The 18308-nt window shown below is 36.0% G+C and overlaps 1 protein-coding gene across 1 annotated transcript in view; it reads left to right on the top strand.

Moving 5' to 3' along the window:
• LOC110092991 (PRKR-interacting protein 1-like) overlaps positions 1 to 15611 on the top strand; it is a 29359-nt gene extending 13748 nt beyond the window's left edge. The window contains exon 2 of the mRNA XM_020817722.2: positions 15061 to 15611. Within this exon, the coding sequence (XP_020673381.1) occupies positions 15061 to 15339 (279 nt within the window). The 3' untranslated portion in view covers positions 15340 to 15611. The remainder of the gene's footprint in view (positions 1 to 15060) is intronic.
• The last annotated feature ends 2697 nt before the right edge of the window (positions 15612 to 18308 follow it).

Consider the following 18308-nt stretch of genomic DNA (forward strand, 5'->3'; position numbering starts at 1 on the left):
GTCTTTTAAGCAATTGCAAAAGAAAACATAAAACAAAAGCTAGTAAATAGAATCCCACGATTAATACCACGTTGTTCACACTTTGAGGCCTTTAATGCTCTCTTCCTACGAAGACTAAGTTGAACGGCGGAAGATTGTCCAAGCTAGCATGGAGGTTGCCACAAAGATGGAAGCACCAAGGAACGTTGCCGTGGAAGAGGATCTCGGAGGTGGAGGAGGCACGGTAGATCGACCCTTGATAATCCAAGTGTAGACGGAGAAGTGTTCGTCAATGGAGTCTACAAGCGTCGGTAAGATTCGGTCCAAGTATTCGTCGACGGTATCGTCGAAGTCAAATCCGACGTCAAAGAATTGGGATCGCAAGATATTGACTCTTCCGTTGCGGTCGTATTCAAACCCGTAGTTCCACTCGGGTTCGTCCATGCATCCTTGGAGTAGAGCCGAATGGTCGCCGCAAGCAAGATCTTCCCAAGGAGGGCAGGTGGGGTGGCGGCTTGGCCAAGGGAGAGGGGAGCCGGCGGGAGACTAGAGAGGGAGGCGGGTGGGATGAGGGAAAACTGAAGTTTATTTCAGTTTTGGTGAAATTAGGGGTGAGGGATTTAGGAATTTGAAATTCCAATCAATGTAATTAATGCATTAATTGGAAATTTCAATTAGGGAGGGATTATGGGGAGTAAAACTTGGGATTTAAATTTGAAAACCCCAATTAAGGAGGGAAGTAATGACTCAATCAATAGAGAGAGCCAAGGGGGGGGCCGGCGGCACCAATGGGAGAGGTTGGCTTGAGAAAACTGAAATAATTTCAGTTTTAAGAGAAAATTGGAGGTATTTATTTTGAAATTAGAGTTTGAATTTCAAAATAGGAGAGGGGATTAATTATGCAATTAATGAGGAGCTCCTTGAATGGGGCCGGCGGCATCCATGAAGGAGAGAGGGATTGGGGGAAAGGGGATTTGATTCCAAATTAGGATGATGACTAGGAAAATCTTTTATCATGAATCCAATTTCATTTGAGGTGAAATTAAATTCAAAATTCAAAAAATTTCCTAAAATGGATCTTCCCAAATTTGGAAATAATTTGAAATTTGAACATCAAAATCCAAGCGACGTCATGAGGGTAGGAGATGGTGGGAGGACGGGGTGGGGAGGATCCGGCGGCAAGGTGGCCGGCGGGTGGAGATCTCTCAGGCGGCGGCAAAGTGGGATGGGGCCGGCCTTTCCCTTTTGACGTGTGGATGGTGGCGCTTGTAGGCGAGGAGTAAATCAATGGAAACTACTACTAAGAGAACTCACTAAGAGATCTCATGCAAAGAACTCACTAAGAGATCTTTATGCACTCACACAGAGAACATGGAAAAGAAATTTTCATTCAATAGCTCAATAGTCCTCATACAAGATACAATGGCCATATAAATAGGCTCCAAAGAAACTAAAGTGCAAAAGTCTAAAATGCCCCTTGGGGCCACAAAAGCAACTACTACCCTCAGGGGTAAAATGGGAAACTACGAAAATAAAAGCATAATATAAAAACTGATGGTACAAATAAAATCAATAATAAAGGCTAGCAATCATGGCCGTCGATCTCCGTGGTTGTCTCTGATAGACGCGCCGAAATCTCCTATCGATGACCTCATCAAGGTGTTGATGGCTAGCAAGAGGAGCATATCAAAAAGGTGCGGGATTGATAAATTCTTTAGAGTCAATCGACTCAATCCCTAAAGTACTTATTAAAGCCTACTAACCTGTATTAATTACTTAAATCCTAGATTTAACTAGCTGTTGGATTTAGGCACCCCAAAGTTTTTGTTTGAAGTGATTTATGCTAACCCTCCTAAATCCAATCTAAAGCTGTTACAAAAAACATTTAAAAATTAAAAATTAGAAAAGATATAGAGAAAGTGAAAGCATGTAGTTAATTTGGCTAGTAATTATCATCATCATCATCTTTAACCTTATCTTAGGTATTTGGAGTTTTTATGAATTATCATTTTTCATATATTCGTTTATGATTGAGTCCTTCATGAGCTTTTTAATTTTTTGTCACAAATATTTTTGAATTTCCATTCATATTACTTCGGTCTAACCCTTTTTTGAATTAATTTTATAGACCCAATTATGCCAATAAATCAATTAATTAGTAAGTCCCTAAGTAGTCTTATTAAGTCATTAGGGATAATTGATTAATTGTAATTAAGTTATTTGGCCAATAAATACTTTATACAACATTTAAACCTAATAAGTGCTTAATTTGCTCAAGCTTGCATCTTAATTATAATTAAATACTTATTGTTTAAATCAAATACTTATTAATGTCTAATGAAGGTTAGTCAAGCCCTAATTATTTTGATTAAATACCATTTAATCGATGCTTATTCCCTAAGGAATTCCCTATTAGCTTAACTTAGCATCCTAGTCAATGCTTACTATTTACTTTGCCTAACTTAATTTTATTTTACTATTCCATATCCAATTAATTCTGATTAGTCCTTTCTTTTCTCATGTAAATCCTAAGCATCCTAATAAAAATCTTAATTAGCTTAATTTCACATCTAAACATTAATCAATAACTATCACTTAAGCTTGTTAATTTTTATTTAAATATTCCCTAATAAAGTCAACTAATTAATCTCTAATTGGTGCATTATAGTCTTAAATAGCTTAATAAAAAACACTAAACTATTCAATAATGATTTGCTTACTCTATAATGATCTTTGGGATTGTTTGCTTGAATGCATTTAGTATACATATATTTTGAGAATGCAAATTAAAATAAATGTAGTGTATTTTGATTTCTCCGAACTAGTTGGTTGTTAAATAAATACATGAAAACATTTTTTTCTTTTTGTTTAAGTGTTAAATTTAGAGACTAGCATTCTGCTTTTAATGATGAAATTGCCCTCACATGCTTCTAATTAGCTTCTTGTAAGTATTTGAAATTTTAGATTAAAAGTTTTGCAATTCTAAACTAGGATTAGCACTCCCTTATGAACAGCTCTTTTACTATAATGAACATTTGATTTACAAGGGAAAAATTAGGGAAAATATTGGAGAAGACAAATTTATTATTTTAAAATCTCAGTACCAATCACATATTTTAGGTTTTTTTTTGTGGAATGAAATGAGCTGGGTGTACTTTGAAATAAAAAGTAAAAAATAGTAAAGGGGAAAAAGCCAACGAGTATATATATGAAAAGATTAGAGTAGCTCTAGTGGCAGATAAGCTTAGGGAGTTGTATTAGATGGTTTGATCATATAAAACGTCGGCGTTCTGATGGCCTTATTTGGAGAGTAGATATATTACATCCAACATATGTTAAGAAAGGTAGATGTAGACCTAAAAAGACTCGGTTAGAAAGTCTTAAAAAATAATCATTTTTGTTAGATTTAAATGAAAATTTGACTCCTAATTGGATACAATGGAGAAAAAAAGATTCATGTAGGCGATCCCATGTAGCAGGATAAAGCCTTTTTGTTGTTGTTTATGTTGTTGTTACAGTAGTTTAAGTGCACAAAATTTCTCTTCTCAGAACTCAAACTCAGAAGACCTTTGTAATTTTCTATTTCATTTGCATAAACAGGAGTTACAGGATTTACATGAATGTCATCTACTGGTATTGGTTGATTTGGATTTGTATATGGAATAAGTTGCATTTTCGCTGGGATTGGCTCATTTAGGGGGATTGGCTCATTTTGAGGGATTGGCTCATTTTGGGGGATTTGTTCATTAGGGCTGGGGGGAGGGATATCTGATTTATGTTTCTTATTGGAAGATGAAGAGTAGCTAACATATCTTTTCTGAGGAAATTTTTTGCTCTGATCAATGTGATTATTGAGCATGACCTCAATAACTTTAACTCTTTCAATTAAGTCTTCAAACTTTGAGCTCAGCCTACCTTCAAATTCAAGAAAATGTTTTGTGCATGTTTCTTTGCAGGATTTGATAATTCTTTCTTAGAGAGATTCCAGTGCTTCAACAGAAAAACTAAAGTGTGGTTGCTGAGGAGATTGGTGGGGGTCTTGCTGAGGAGGTGGGAAATGATGGGGAGATTGGGGGGTGGTTTGATGAGGGGAATCAGGGGATGGAGGGCTGTCTGATGGATATTTTTTTGACATTAACTATATTAATTTCAGCTTGGAAAACTCCTTGGAGGACATTATAAATGTGATTTTTCCTTATATTAACAAATAAGTTAGTGACTACCTTTTTAGTATATATAATATCATCGGCCCATCGTAGAAAACGGGGCCTTTTGTCAGCATACATAGGAGCATGAAAAGAAGTATGTTCCAAGAACCAAATCTGTATAAGATGAAGGAAAATTTTAGCAAATGATAAATTCTTAGCACTCGCATTGAGGCATTGAGCCAATAAAATTTCAAATGAATTTAGCAGCTAACACTTAGCACTCACAATTAGCAAAGGTACAAAATCGTTGATGTAACCTGCTGGTTTCTTATTTGAAATCTTGGAGGAGGCTTTATTAAACTCTCAAACTAAAAATTCCTTAATTGGACCAGCCCAATTTATTGACAAAAAATCATCTGGATTATTTGCTATTTTTTGCAGCAACCGAGGGGTTTTAAAGTTGTTAAGTTGAAAAAATAAATTTGAACATAAATACATGATAAACGTTCTTAACATAGTCACGGGGGGGTTTGCTTGTTCAACTCCAGCATGTCTGCCTTAATTTTTAATGATGTAACTAAAATATGTGCTAAGGAAAGCCAGGATATTTCTTCTCCTTTATTTGGCAGACCAGTAAGAAGGGCTACTTTATCAGCAGTGAAAGGAATGGGTTGACCTTTTAGAACAAAGCATTGTTTGGAAATATTCCACCTTGAGATCATCTCATAAATAAGAGGGACATTTTGCTCAAACCCAGGAAATTCCAAAAATTGTATGATCTTTAAACGTTTCAATATGTCAACGACTTCAGGAGTAATTTGCTGAGCAAAGTTATCACAAATTGTTCGAAACGTAGAAACATAGCATCGATAGGTAATTAGACGAAGATATATTTAAAAATTTTAAAAAATAAAAAAATAAAAAATAAGTAAATGAGATACGCAAAAAAAGTACAACATACGCACAATATAAGCAACGATCACGCACAGTATACGCATAACATACGCGTATATTACGCACAGCATATGCACAAGAACGCACAGTGCAGAAAACATGGCAGCAAATTATACACACGCATAAAGTACGCACATCATAAGCAAAGATCACGCACAATATAAGCATAACATACGCACAAGAACGCACATTGCAAAAAACATGGTAGCAAATTATATGCACGCATAAAGTACGCACAACATAAGCAAAGCTCACGTACAGTATACGCATAGAATACGCGCACAAAATACGCATTGAGTACACACAACATACGCATAGATTACTCAGTGCTTAAAATTTAGTTAGAGTTTATGTTTAAAATTTCAACATAAATTCATAAATCCTAAATACAGAGAAAACACAATGGCATCAAAGTATCAAACATTTAAAAAGTTTCGAGAAGCAATGCATACGCATAGAGTAAGCATAAAATACAAAGAACTTGAACACTAACACATAGTATAACCATAAAATACACAGTACGGAACAGAAAACATGGAATTAAGTTACATTTTTCTTTGGAGGTGACGACATCTGCGAAGGAACTGAGTGAAGAATGCTTGAAATTGCTCCGGAGTGAATGCTCGAAAGTTGGAATGTTTGCTGGAACTTGAAAACCGAAACGTCGCCTCTGCCATTCGACCTTTACTAGGGTTTAAATGTTGATGCACGTCGACATCTCACTAGGTGCGCCACGTCGGCAACTCGGGGTCCGAACTGAAAAAAAAAACTTTAGGTTAATTTTTTTAGAGGCGGCGCCTTAAATATGTGAGGCGAGGCACGCCTCAGTAAACTTGAGGCGTAAGCCTCAGACCCTGAACTTATTGCCTGGGCTTTGAGGCTTAAAGAGACCATATTGCGCTGAGGCATGCCTTTTATTGCGCTATTTTAAACCATGTTATCAGTAACAACCTGTACTATTAAGGCTTCTCTCACTTCCTCTACAACTTTATTCAACATTTCAAACAATAATTGTACATCCTTTACAAAATTTGAAGCATTCACTGATTTAAAAAAAAACAGTTCCATATAGATTGTTGACCAAGAAATTAATAATACTTGTATGTCGAATTTCTAACCAACCATCTGATATTATTGTCACTTCTGTCTCAATCAAATCTTCTTAACATCATCCACCATTGTTGAAGTTGTCTTGACCTCCTCATTCAGCATTTAAGTCCTCAACTCAGACATACTTGGAAGTTGTAGTCCTCTTCCATAGATTCCAACAGATCGTAACATATTGATCCATGACCGACTCCTAACAATATTAAATGGTATCCCATTTTCATAGATGAATTTGGCGATGTCTAAACAAACTCTGTTCCTGAGTTCCTTTGTAGAAGTAGGAGGCGAAATATCCTAAGTGTTTATGCTTTTCTCATCATCAATATTAATCATAAATCTATCCATGGGCCTCCGAGTGTCTCGGTTAGAAGAAAGTAGATGGCTTCCACTACTGGAACCTTAATGCTGTGATCCATAGTAAGAAGAATTTCCTATCATCTCTTCCATATTTCTTTGTGTGACTTCCTTCATGGTGGCATACTTCTTTAAGTAATCTATGCATTCCTTTTTCACTTCATCAGGTACTTTTGCACACGGTCCCACATTGACATGAGTGCAGGTTAGATGATCTTTCAATCTTTTGACACCACTAGTTATGCATTTCTCACCGAAATTATATTTCATGTAAACATATCATTTCTTTGCACTTTTATCTGACACTTCAACTTGAGTGCCATATTTTTATTCAGGATTTTTCCTTCTTGTGCCACTAGTCATTCTAAAGAATATATGTTTTTCACTTTTTTCACATACAATATCAAATTTGAGAAAATTCAAAAGTCAAAATATAAAAAAATAAATCAATTAAAAAAAGTCTTGACAGCCAAACAAGAACATCCAAAAAATAATGAAAGGTGATTACATCGTTACCTTAGCGAAGAGGTACATCGAAGTCCACAAGTATGTGGCTGTTGAAGTTGACGGGGAGAAAGATCGCTACCTACATGGGTCATCATCATTAACGATGTCATTACCATACACAACTAGAAAGATTTTGTTTTCATATCAGAAAAATTCAAAACAAAAACCTAAAATTTTCTTAAAAAAACTAAATATAATCATTCAAGAATAACAAGTTTGAAACCATGGCTAAATCTTGCAACCAGAAAATGTCTCCAAGTCTTCTAAGAGACTACATAATTGGATTTATTTTCCATGCACAAATTTCCTTACATGCACAGGTATCAACTTCTTTTGTTATTTTCTAGTTTGATGAATCCATTTGAATTTGTCCACTAAACGTTTTTCATAAATGAGTGCAGAACTCTTGCGGTTACTGCTCTCCTAGTGTACTTTGGCCCTGCTTCTCATAAATCTGTGCCGTTTGTTGCTTTACTAGTCATAACCAACATTTCTGGAGCCATTAGTGTGCTTTGAACTCTTGCTAGTACAATACTAATTGAAAGAGATTGGTAATAATAGCAAAGAAGGAAGCCTAGCAGCAAATAGAGCGTCGATGCCAGAAGAAAAAGTCACAAAAGGAAAAATAGTATAAGGAAACCACCAATTAACCAATGTTGTATTGTCAGGGCAGAGTGGCTAAAGAAATATTTATTTAAGCCAGAAATCAAGCTAGATTCCTTTATAGCACAAATCAAGATACATTCCCACAAACGTACACTTTTTTCCTACATCACAACACAGTCATCCAGTGATTATTGCTCATTCTTCAAATACATGTTCTCAATTTTCCATGTTAATTTATAAATGATCACTACTTAATTTGCTTCGAATTTATTGGAATTACACATTTATGCATAAATTTCTTGTTAATGTGAACTGTGAAGTAATCAAATTGAAATCTAAAAAAAAAAATAAACAAAATAATTATACTTATAATTCCTTCATTCTTTTTTTAAGCAATAAAAAATTTTATAAGGTAATCAATCAAACTGTTGACATTGAAAAACCCAACTTTCTTTCAAACTGCTTAAGGTATTTTTTTCTACAACTAATGATAAAAAACCTATTTAATTTATGATAAACAGAAATATAACTCAAATAATGCTAAAAGCATTAAGGTAAGTTCAAACTTCAACTTCAAAGTAATTAATGACATGCATAGCTTTGCTTTTCTAATGTAAATTGTAAAATTTTGAAGCATCAAAACAATGCAATAAAAACCTCAAATACTTTTTGGGATATCAAATATAATTTATTAAAATTTCCAAAAAAAACTACACTACAATTGTAGCAACCGGAAGCCTTCAATGAAGCGGGCGAAGAGCAAGCAAGTGGAAATAAATCGTTAACTTTGTGGCGGACAGGTAAGTGGATGTCGTGAAGAAGGTGGCTGCTGAAGTCAACGATCTGGTGAAGATAAAGCAAATAAGGGGAAGAAAGATTGTTATCTAGCAGTGGAAAATGAACCTTCGATTACGGGAAGCAGGAGAAGAAGCGAGCAAGGAAGCAAACGACAGGAAGATTACAAGAAGCAGGAGAAGAAGAGGAAATAAATCGTTACCTTTGCTCGCCTCCAGCTATGTTCGAACTCGACCGAACTGTGGTCGTCGTAGTCGGTGGAGTTTGCCTTTCAGTTCTCACCCGAAGCAGAAGAAAGAATGTTACCCTAATACTCGAGTCTTATACGACTCTCGCCGCTCAGTGTATATACTTACAAATTGAAATCGAAGCGGTGCCTCGTTTCGCCTCGATGCGTTACGAACCAAAGCCTATGCCCGGTGCGAAAAAATCGCACACTCCGCCGGACCCAACGAGGCGTAAGCCTCAACACGCAGATGCTCCGCCTCGCCTTGAGTCGCGCCTCAGTGCGTACGACTCTTCCGCCTTTTTATTCGTTGATGACAAGTTTTCTTTTTGGATACAAATTCATCTACAGAAACCAACATGTAAGAGTCAAGTCGTTGAAGGTGGTTCATGATGGACAAAGCATTCTTAGTCTTATGCGACCAACCTGATCTTTCATGCAAACGATTTGAGAGAAGAATCAGAAGTAATAACTTGAACTCTTAAAATATGTTTAAGATAGTTTGACCATCTTTTGAATGGTTATTTCAAGTTTTCTTGTTAGATACAAGTTCATCTACAGAAACCAACATGTAATGGCAAATTCATTGAAGGTGCTTCATGATGGACAAAATTTCTTAGCCTTATCTGACCAACCTGATATAATATTCATGTAGAAGGTAAGGAAAGCCAGGCATACACTTAATGGCGAAAAAAAAAAGTTTCTTCATTTATTTATTTTACTCTTGCGACAATGCTTTGTCATGTTGATAATTGATAACACAATTGTCATGGCATTATTTTGAAAGCTAAGGCGATTTATGTGTATTATTGTAGTATAAGTAATCATTCATTGCTTATTGGGCTTGCTCTTGGAACTATTTATCCATAAACTAGTGAGCGAGATCTCCATCCAGATGCTTATGAGTCTCTTTGACTTGCACTAAAGGCTACGCTTACCTTCTTGTGTTTAGTGGTGGTTCAAACATCTATGAGCATCCCTCCCATGTTTCTCCTAGTCAGTGCTATTTTCTTTTCAAGACGGAATTAGGTTAAAAAGGACTGTATGTTATAGATTTCTTTAAAATTGAAGATAACTTGAAGTAGAAATATAAAGGCAAATCTTATTTGCAGTGAGGAAGGGATACTTTGAAGAAGTTACAAAATGTGAGTTTTAAGAAAAAACCTACGTAGAAGAACATATTGAATTAGAGTAATAAAGTATATTATAAATTTATTCATAAATTGACGTTAACTTTGAAGTACATTTCAGGTTCAAAGGAGATATGTCTTAGGTTAAAGTTATGGAGATGTTGGTGTAAATTGATTAACAAAATTATTAATAGAATCTTAAAATACTGAGAAGATGCCAAATAATTTGAGAAAAAGGCATTTGTTACCAGCATTAAGAAGAAATGAGTTGTTCATGATTTATGGTTATTATTGGGGTATCAAACTCATGAGCTACACAATAAAGTTGTAGGAGATGGTATAGACATGGATATATAAAACTCATCTCTATATGAGAAGGATCAATTTGATTTATGCCATGAAATTCCTCTCTGATGGTAATTTTTATTTTTAAGCAACTAGGGGAAAAGCATATACATATGAAGCTGTTGATCTTAAGAGGCCATATACTCATCAAGTGCCTCTAGAATTAGTTCGTTGCAGATTAAAAAGAAATTGTAGGTCTAAGATATGATGAACTTATTAAAGTTGTACATAATAGATTATTGAGTAGAATTAAAAATAGTAGTGGTCAAAGAGTTTTAAATTGCTATTGATTACATCAAGTATCAATAGCAATACCAAAATCGTCAAACTTTTTATTTCCTGATTATACTTTTCTCATAAAATATAATCAATTTTAGGGTGTTCAGCAATAGGAATTGTAGTGCTATACAAAGAAAAATTGTTGTGTGAAATCTGAAGTGTGAGTTTTTAAAAAGCCAATCATGTATGTTTCTATGAAATATACTTTTGTTAAATGCAATTTTAGAATTTATTAAGAAAAAAATGCCTTAACTAATATTAAAAATAAATACAACTAAATATTTATTCTATTTTTTTCAAACCATCATGCATAGGAAATTTTTATTCATCTTTTTTCTGAAAAACTTTGCATGATTAACCTTGGAATACTATATTTGCAAATATAATTAAGCAGGGACTAAATTGCAATTATTAATTTACATGCATAAAAGAGGGAGGGGATGACCAAGGATGGAGGAGGATATAGAATTAGGTCGAGGGAGTTAAGATAATTATCTAAAATAGCCTTACAAAATAATATCGTTGAAAATAATGTTAGATGATTATATTGAGATGTGTACTTATGATCTGAACTAGATGGTAGAGTTTTGTGAGTTTAAATGTCTGTAGTGATATGAAGAATAAGACTAGATGTAAAGGAACCTAAACTAGGCCGAGGGATTTAAAGAGGGTTGGGCTGTCCTTTTTAGGCTTGAGTTGTTGATGACTAATCTTGAAAAATGGTTAGAATGTGAAAGAAAGATGATACCAAGAGTTAAAAAGAGTAATAATGAAAAAAAAAACTAATCAATCCTACTAAGATTTGTCAAGTAGGCCACCAAATACTAATCAAAAGAGAATGAATTCCTCTAAAATTTTCATTAAAAAGTTAAAAATTCTCATTACATACCAACAACAATTTGGAAGTTGCAATGACTGTTATAATTCAAAAATAAGAGAAACATTTTGGGGTTAAAGAGGGAATAGGTTGTTATTAATGGAGGAAAATGACAATCACTTTCAGTAATTCATATTATCTATATTAAATGACTAACTCATTCATGTTCTCTAAGAAAAATCAATTTTTTGATATGCTAAATTTGAAATTTAAATATTAAAACTCTAATTTAATTATTTCTTTATGATTGGGCTCTCATAACTAGGCCCTTATCTTATTAGCAACTTTTTCGGCTCTTATAATTGGATCTTTAGCTTTATATTTTCTATTCAATTATTGTGCTACATCAGCTCCCTTGAGCTCATTTGAATTTTCTCCAGAAAGTTGAAATCCAAGTTGTCTTCTACCAATTGAGGGGTAAGCTTCTCCAAATCTTTTCGGGTTATCCAAGTATCTTCTTTAGGGGGTTTATCATTTCATCTAATTAGAAATTTGTGAATTGTAGCTAGATTTATGAGAGCTTCTTCTGTAATAATGGACTGAACTTCAAAGAAGATTAGTAGAGTGGGGTTATGTACATGTGAAGCATCATCTCCAACTAAAGAGACATATTGAACAAGTGGAGTGATACGTCCCTGAAAATATTATTGATCGAACACGAATCTTTAGGCATATCAAATTTGGAACTTCCAAGATTAAATTTGGGACAATCCAAACTCCAATTTGAACAAACTTATAGCCAAACTAAATATCTCGATGAGACAAACCTGATGACATCAAAATCAGTCAAATTCGAGCCCAAATGAGCCCAAATCAAGGGCTTTAAGCATATTTGGAAGCTTCCAGAGTTCAATTAGATGAGCAAATGATCTCCACATATGACATGCTTATAGTTCAATCTAGTAGCTATAAGATGAATCCAATGAGCCCAAGATTGCTTGATTTGGACACCATTTAGGCAAAAAAAAGCTGAACAAATGCTCCATGTTCAAGAGAATCAATGTGGGTCGTCTGATAGAGCACTCTGAATTTGTTCTTGATCTTCTTCATATTTATAGGGCATGCTACTCTCAAAATATATAAATTGACCTCCACTCTTTACATGAGGACTTTTGGAGAGGAAATGAGACCTTGGGCTAGAGATTCAAGATAGCTCTAAGGCATGAATCTCAGAGCAACACCTCCAGCGAACTCTCGCCGTTCGGCCATTGCCACGAGAATTTCACTGGCTGATCGTCATCGGACCTCAACCAGGCTGTCGTAGCTGGACTGCTTGACCATTGCTGTCTGACCTGTATTTTGCCATTGCTGTTGGATCTCTGGCGCCTAACTACGGTCCCTTCGACCTCAATCGCCTTAATATGGTCCCTTAGATCCCAATCGCTCGACTACGATCTCTCTGACAACCATCACCCGACTATAGTCCCTCTTACCACCGTCACCCTACTATGGTTCTTTAGACTACTATCACTCAACTACGACCCTCCGTTGCCCGACTACGGTCTTTCCAACCTCAATCACCCGCCGAATACGGGCCTTGGATCACGTCACCCGAGTATAATCCTTGGTCCACCATTGCCTAACTATAGTCCTTTTGACTTCCATTGCTCGCCGACTTCGGTCTTCAGACAACCATTGCTAGAATACAACCCTTGTGACCTCAATCGCTCGATTATGGTATGTTGACTATACTCCTTCCGACCTCCATCGTCGACCAACTACAATTCCACTTACCACTATCACTTCACTACAATCCCTCCGACTGCTAACGCTGGACTACAATCCCATCAACCTTAGTCACCCAATTACAGTCCCTCTGACCATCATCACCCAACTACAATTCCTTCGACCATTATCGTCATACTACGGTTCATCCGACCACAGTTGCTCGACTGTCGTCTTTCTGACTACAGTTGTCCATTGATTACAGTGCCTGTCGATTATGGTCCTTAGGTGTTGACCACTGACCCCACCTCACGCTAGTTCACTCCCAAATGACACAAAGGTTCACTCCCCAAACGAAACTCCCTCTCTCTACCTCATAACTCCCGTAACTACCACTGATAGGACAAAAAAGAACTCCCCCTCTCACTAAACTCGCTCTGTGACTCTTTATTCGACTCTCACACACGCAACCGCCTGCCCTTCCTATCGCTTGATCTCCCCCTCTTGTCTCTCTGTTCCGCACACAGACACAGGAAGCCGAAGGAAAACCCCCAATTCTGACTCATTCCCTTGCGTCTCCCTTAGCAGCAACTGAGCTTGTCTCCCTCTGCTGCATGCAAGGTAGCCGCCTAACTTAGCCTCCCGCCTTCTCACACACACATGACCCCAGCTGACTTCCCCTAATATTTCAAGTATGAAAGATGAATTAATTTTTTATGATAATTTAACATGAGGTGATGCGACAAATATAAAACATATTAGAAATAAGGATGTTCACTCTGAAACTATGGGTATAAGAGATTCTTCAAGTTATAGGGTAAATTTTGAGGATGAAGAAGAGGTGAGTTGATAGAGCAATAGTTGAGGGCATGAAATCCTTTAATAGAAAAGCGAGCATGAATGATAACATGGATGGAATAGATAGAATTGCCCCAAGTTTATTTTTTTTTTAAATCATCAACAGGAGATTTAATCTCATCTTTTAGGCTATACATGCACAAATTATAGTTGTTTACTAAATTTGTTTAGGACTTTGTTGCACCGATACATCTATTTATGAAGGTATGCTGTATCCGATACACGGATATTCTTCTGATACAGCATCGATACATGTAGGAAACGGCAAAGCCCTATCCAATTAAAGTATTATTTAATTTCAAAAGGACACACGTATCCGATACGCATTTCGGTTGAAAACAAAAAAAAAATCCGAAAAAAGATGCGTCGTATTTGCTTCCACGACTGCGAGCGAGGTTCTATCATTTCCGAGATGGATTTGAGTCTCTTGATGATATGAGAATATTAGAAATTGCTAATCTTTCACTTGATGAGCCTGAGTTGGAAATTATGATATTTATTGAAGATGATATAAAAGTTCATAGACAAACCACTGGAGAAGCTAATCATGTCATTCCTTATATTGAATAGTTGAAACTTCATGTGCTAGACAATTTATGTTTATGCTTATGTTGTTGTAATAGACATTTAATGCTTACTTTTATTTTAATATTATAAGTTACAAGGCTACAAATGACGCTACTTTCATTTTTTTTTGTAATGTCAAATATTATGCTTTGATTGTTTTCTTAATTTTTATGTATGATTTATAAATTATAATGCCGTGTCCATGCCGTACCCGTATCTTGCATTTTTAAGAATTGACGTATCCATATCCATATCTTGTCGTATCCGTGTCGCCGTATCCGTATCGGTGCAACATAGGTTTAAGATAATTTGCTTATTAGTAATTTAATAATGAAATATCAAAAACTGTTGGGGAGATTCATACGCATACCCACTGAAACATTTTCCAATTTATAAAACTAACGTCTGCGTTTTTTAAAGTGGACCATCAAATTCATGTGCTATAACAAAATTATAGATAATTTAATGAAAACGAAAAATATGGATTAATATTTTGTTTTGATCTTCAAGATTCATGTTGTACTATTATCAATGAAGAGATAGATGTTAGTTTTCTAAATATATAAGATTTAAATGTTAAGTATTTAATTTTCCCAAACTATTATTGAGATCTGAGACCAAAAAGATTTTCTTTGTTTCTCTCATCTATAACTTGTGCTACAGTATCGCCAAATGAGGAGAAAGGAGCAAGATCGATTGATGAGAATGGATGTTGACTACCAAAGAAGGAAGGAGTTGGCTGAGTTCAATATGAGGAGAGAAGAAAGATTGAAGGCCGCTGAGGAAAGAACATCAAAGAAGCGAGCTAAACGGCAGAAGAAGAAGCTTAAAAGGAAAGAAAAAAGAAATAAGACAGATAATGGGGAGGAACATCATCAGCATCAAGATGGGTCCTCAGGGAGTGAGGATTCAGATGATCCAGATGCAGAGTATAGGAAGTGAGTTTTCTATTATTTTAACTGCAACGGATTGATCTTTCTTCCAAAATGGGAATGCGTACCATTCTGTTAAATGGATTTCTTCTTTTGGTCCCCATTTTGATTGGGGTGGTAGAGATTTCCTGGGAATGTAATCATTTGAAAGAGCCCTTCTACTCGATGGTAACCATGCTGGGGTCAATTTTAGGCGACTGTATAATGTGAATGTGGAAATGGAAAGACTATTCTTGATGCCAGGAGTGTATAATAGCTTGATATAGTTGATAATTGTTTGTACTTTTTTTTTGTTGATATACAAGGGAAATGGGGTTGTATTTGAAGGAAGGAAAGAAGGGGGAGAGTTTTCATCAAACTTGTGGGTGTCCATGAATAGAGATTACTCTATGCGGAGTTCGGATGAAAAGAATCGTCCGAACATGTGAGTGTACTCATTGTATACACATTTGTACACAGTGTATATCAAATCAATGTACATTTTGTTTGTACACAGTGTGTACACTCATAGTCCAGACTGTCATTTTTGTCCGGACTCCACACTAAATAATTTCTCCCATGAATAGACTTGTGTATTCGTCTAAGAACAATCTTGGTGTCACGGGGATAGTTGATAGCCATCATAAAGCACCAGTACATTCAAATGATTGAATAACCAATGAAGTATTTGGAGGTTTTAGGTTTTGTTTGAGATGAGTTTCTTATTATTTTATAAAATTATTTTTTATTATAAAAAATTTGAACAAAATATTTTTTATCAGAAAGTTGCTTTTGAAAATATTAAAAACAAAGTTGCTTTTGAAAATATTAAAAAAATGTCCGTAAATGAAGCCTTAGAATTGGATGTTGAAATACATCATATATTAGTTAACATGGGCAAAGATATTCCATAACAGTATGATTGTGAAAATGATTACAACAGGAAGTCAACTTATAATAATGAGAAAACATGTTATATTATTTGTTACTTGGGAGATTCTTATTTAACAAATAATCAAGGCTCTGAAGATTGGATCGAAAGAAGTAGAGGTTTATATTTCGAGCGGTCTAACCGGGGTCGAACCGGATGACGTAATAAATAATAAATATTATTGAAATTTAATAAAATTAACATAATAATAATGTAATCATTCAAAGTATTAGGTAAAAAAATTATGAAATATAAAACTTACATAATTAAGTAAAAGAATTATTTTAAAATCTAACATAGAAGCAAAAAAAAATTAAATCTCATAATTATAAGAATTTAAAATCATAAAAATATGATAATTTTAAATTTAAATATTTTTCAAAATTTAAATTTGATTTTTAATTTAAATTTAATTTATATATAATCATATAAATTATTATTAATTTAAGTTACATATTTAATATAAATTTAATTCTAATATAAGTTTATAAATTTAATATATATTATTCTTATTTTATATTATATGATTAAATATATTTTATATATTTATACTTGTTGCATCTAGAAATATTTGTGGCAATAGAGAAATATATAATTTAATGTCTGATTGTTGTACGAAGATCCAATACACAAGTAGATGAAAGAGATAGCATAATATTCATAAGAGATACTAGAGTTTTTACGTGGAAACCCTTGAAAAGGGGGGAAACCAAGGGGCTGACCCAATTTAAATGAATCCACTAGTATTTATAGTAGATTACAAATGAGACCCTTCCTTGGGAGAAGGTCTTAGATTGATGTCACAAATGTACATCATATAGAGATATTTGTTTGGCCGGCAGGACCATGTCGATAGGATAGAGGCCTGAAAGACTGTAGTAGGCGACGGAGGTCGGAAGGACCGTAGTCGGCAGGTGATAGGGGTTAGAAAGATCATTGTCTGGAGAGGTAGGTCGGAAGTATCGTAGTGGGCAGAAGATCGGGGTCAGAAAGACCGTTGTCTGGTGATGGGGGTAGGAAGGATCGTAGTAGGCGACAAAGGTAGGAAGGACCATAGTTGACAGGAGACAGGGGTTAGAAAGGTCGTTGTCTAGTAATGAAGGTCGGAAGGAATGTAGTTTGCAGGAGACAGGGGTCCAAATGATCGTAGTTAGCAGGAGACTGGGGTTAGAAAGGTTATTGTCTGGTGATGGAGGTCGGAATGATCGTAGTAGGCGACAGAGGTCAGAAGGACCGTAGTCGGCAGGATACAGGGGTCTGAAAGGCCATAGTTAGCAACAGGCCGTGGTCAAAAAGACTATTGTTTGGTGTGGAGGTCAAAAGGACCGTAGTAGGCGACATAGGTCAAAAGGACCATAGTCTGCAGGAGACAGGGGTCCGAAAGACCGTGGTAGTAGGTTGGTACTCCGGTAGAACTCTGGGCCTTATGTGGTGGTCTAATAGAATTTCGGGTATCATGTGGTGGTCCGACAGAAGTCCGAGCCTTAGGTGGTGGTCCGATAGAAGTCCGGGCCTGAGGTGGTGATCCGTTATAAATCCAAATATCATATGGTGATCTGACAGAAGTCTAGGCCTTAGGCGGTGGTCCGGTAGAAGTCCGGGCCTCAGGTGGTGGTCCGGCGGAACTTAGGGCCTCAAGTGGTGGTCCGGCAGAACTCAGGGCCTCAAGTGGTGGTCCAGTAGAACTCGGGGCGTTAGGTGGTGGTCCGGTAGAAGTCCGGGCCTTAGGTGGTTGTTCGACAGAAGTCCAGGCCTAGGTGGTGGTCCGACAGAAGTCCTGGCCTCAGGTGGTGGTCCGGCAAAACTCAGGGCCTCAAGTGGTGGTCCTGTGAAGCTTAGGGCCTCAAATGGTGGTTCGGCGAAACTCGATGCGGTGGTTGAGGAGGAGCGAGGAGGCAAGATCGATCTCCAATCTCTCTCTTGCTCTCTTGCCTATTTATATATTTCCTAGAGTGGCATGACCCGTAATAGGAGGAAGATCAAGGGAAATGTGAAGTGGTTTGGATGGATAGCCGATGTTGAATCCCTTGATCTTGGACCATTCGCTCTCCATTTCAAGGTCTTAATGA

This window comes from Dendrobium catenatum, unplaced genomic scaffold, assembly GCF_001605985.2.
Source record: "Dendrobium catenatum unplaced genomic scaffold, ASM160598v2 fragScaff_scaffold_1449, whole genome shotgun sequence".
In the NCBI taxonomy this organism is placed as follows: domain Eukaryota; kingdom Viridiplantae; phylum Streptophyta; class Magnoliopsida; order Asparagales; family Orchidaceae; genus Dendrobium; species Dendrobium catenatum.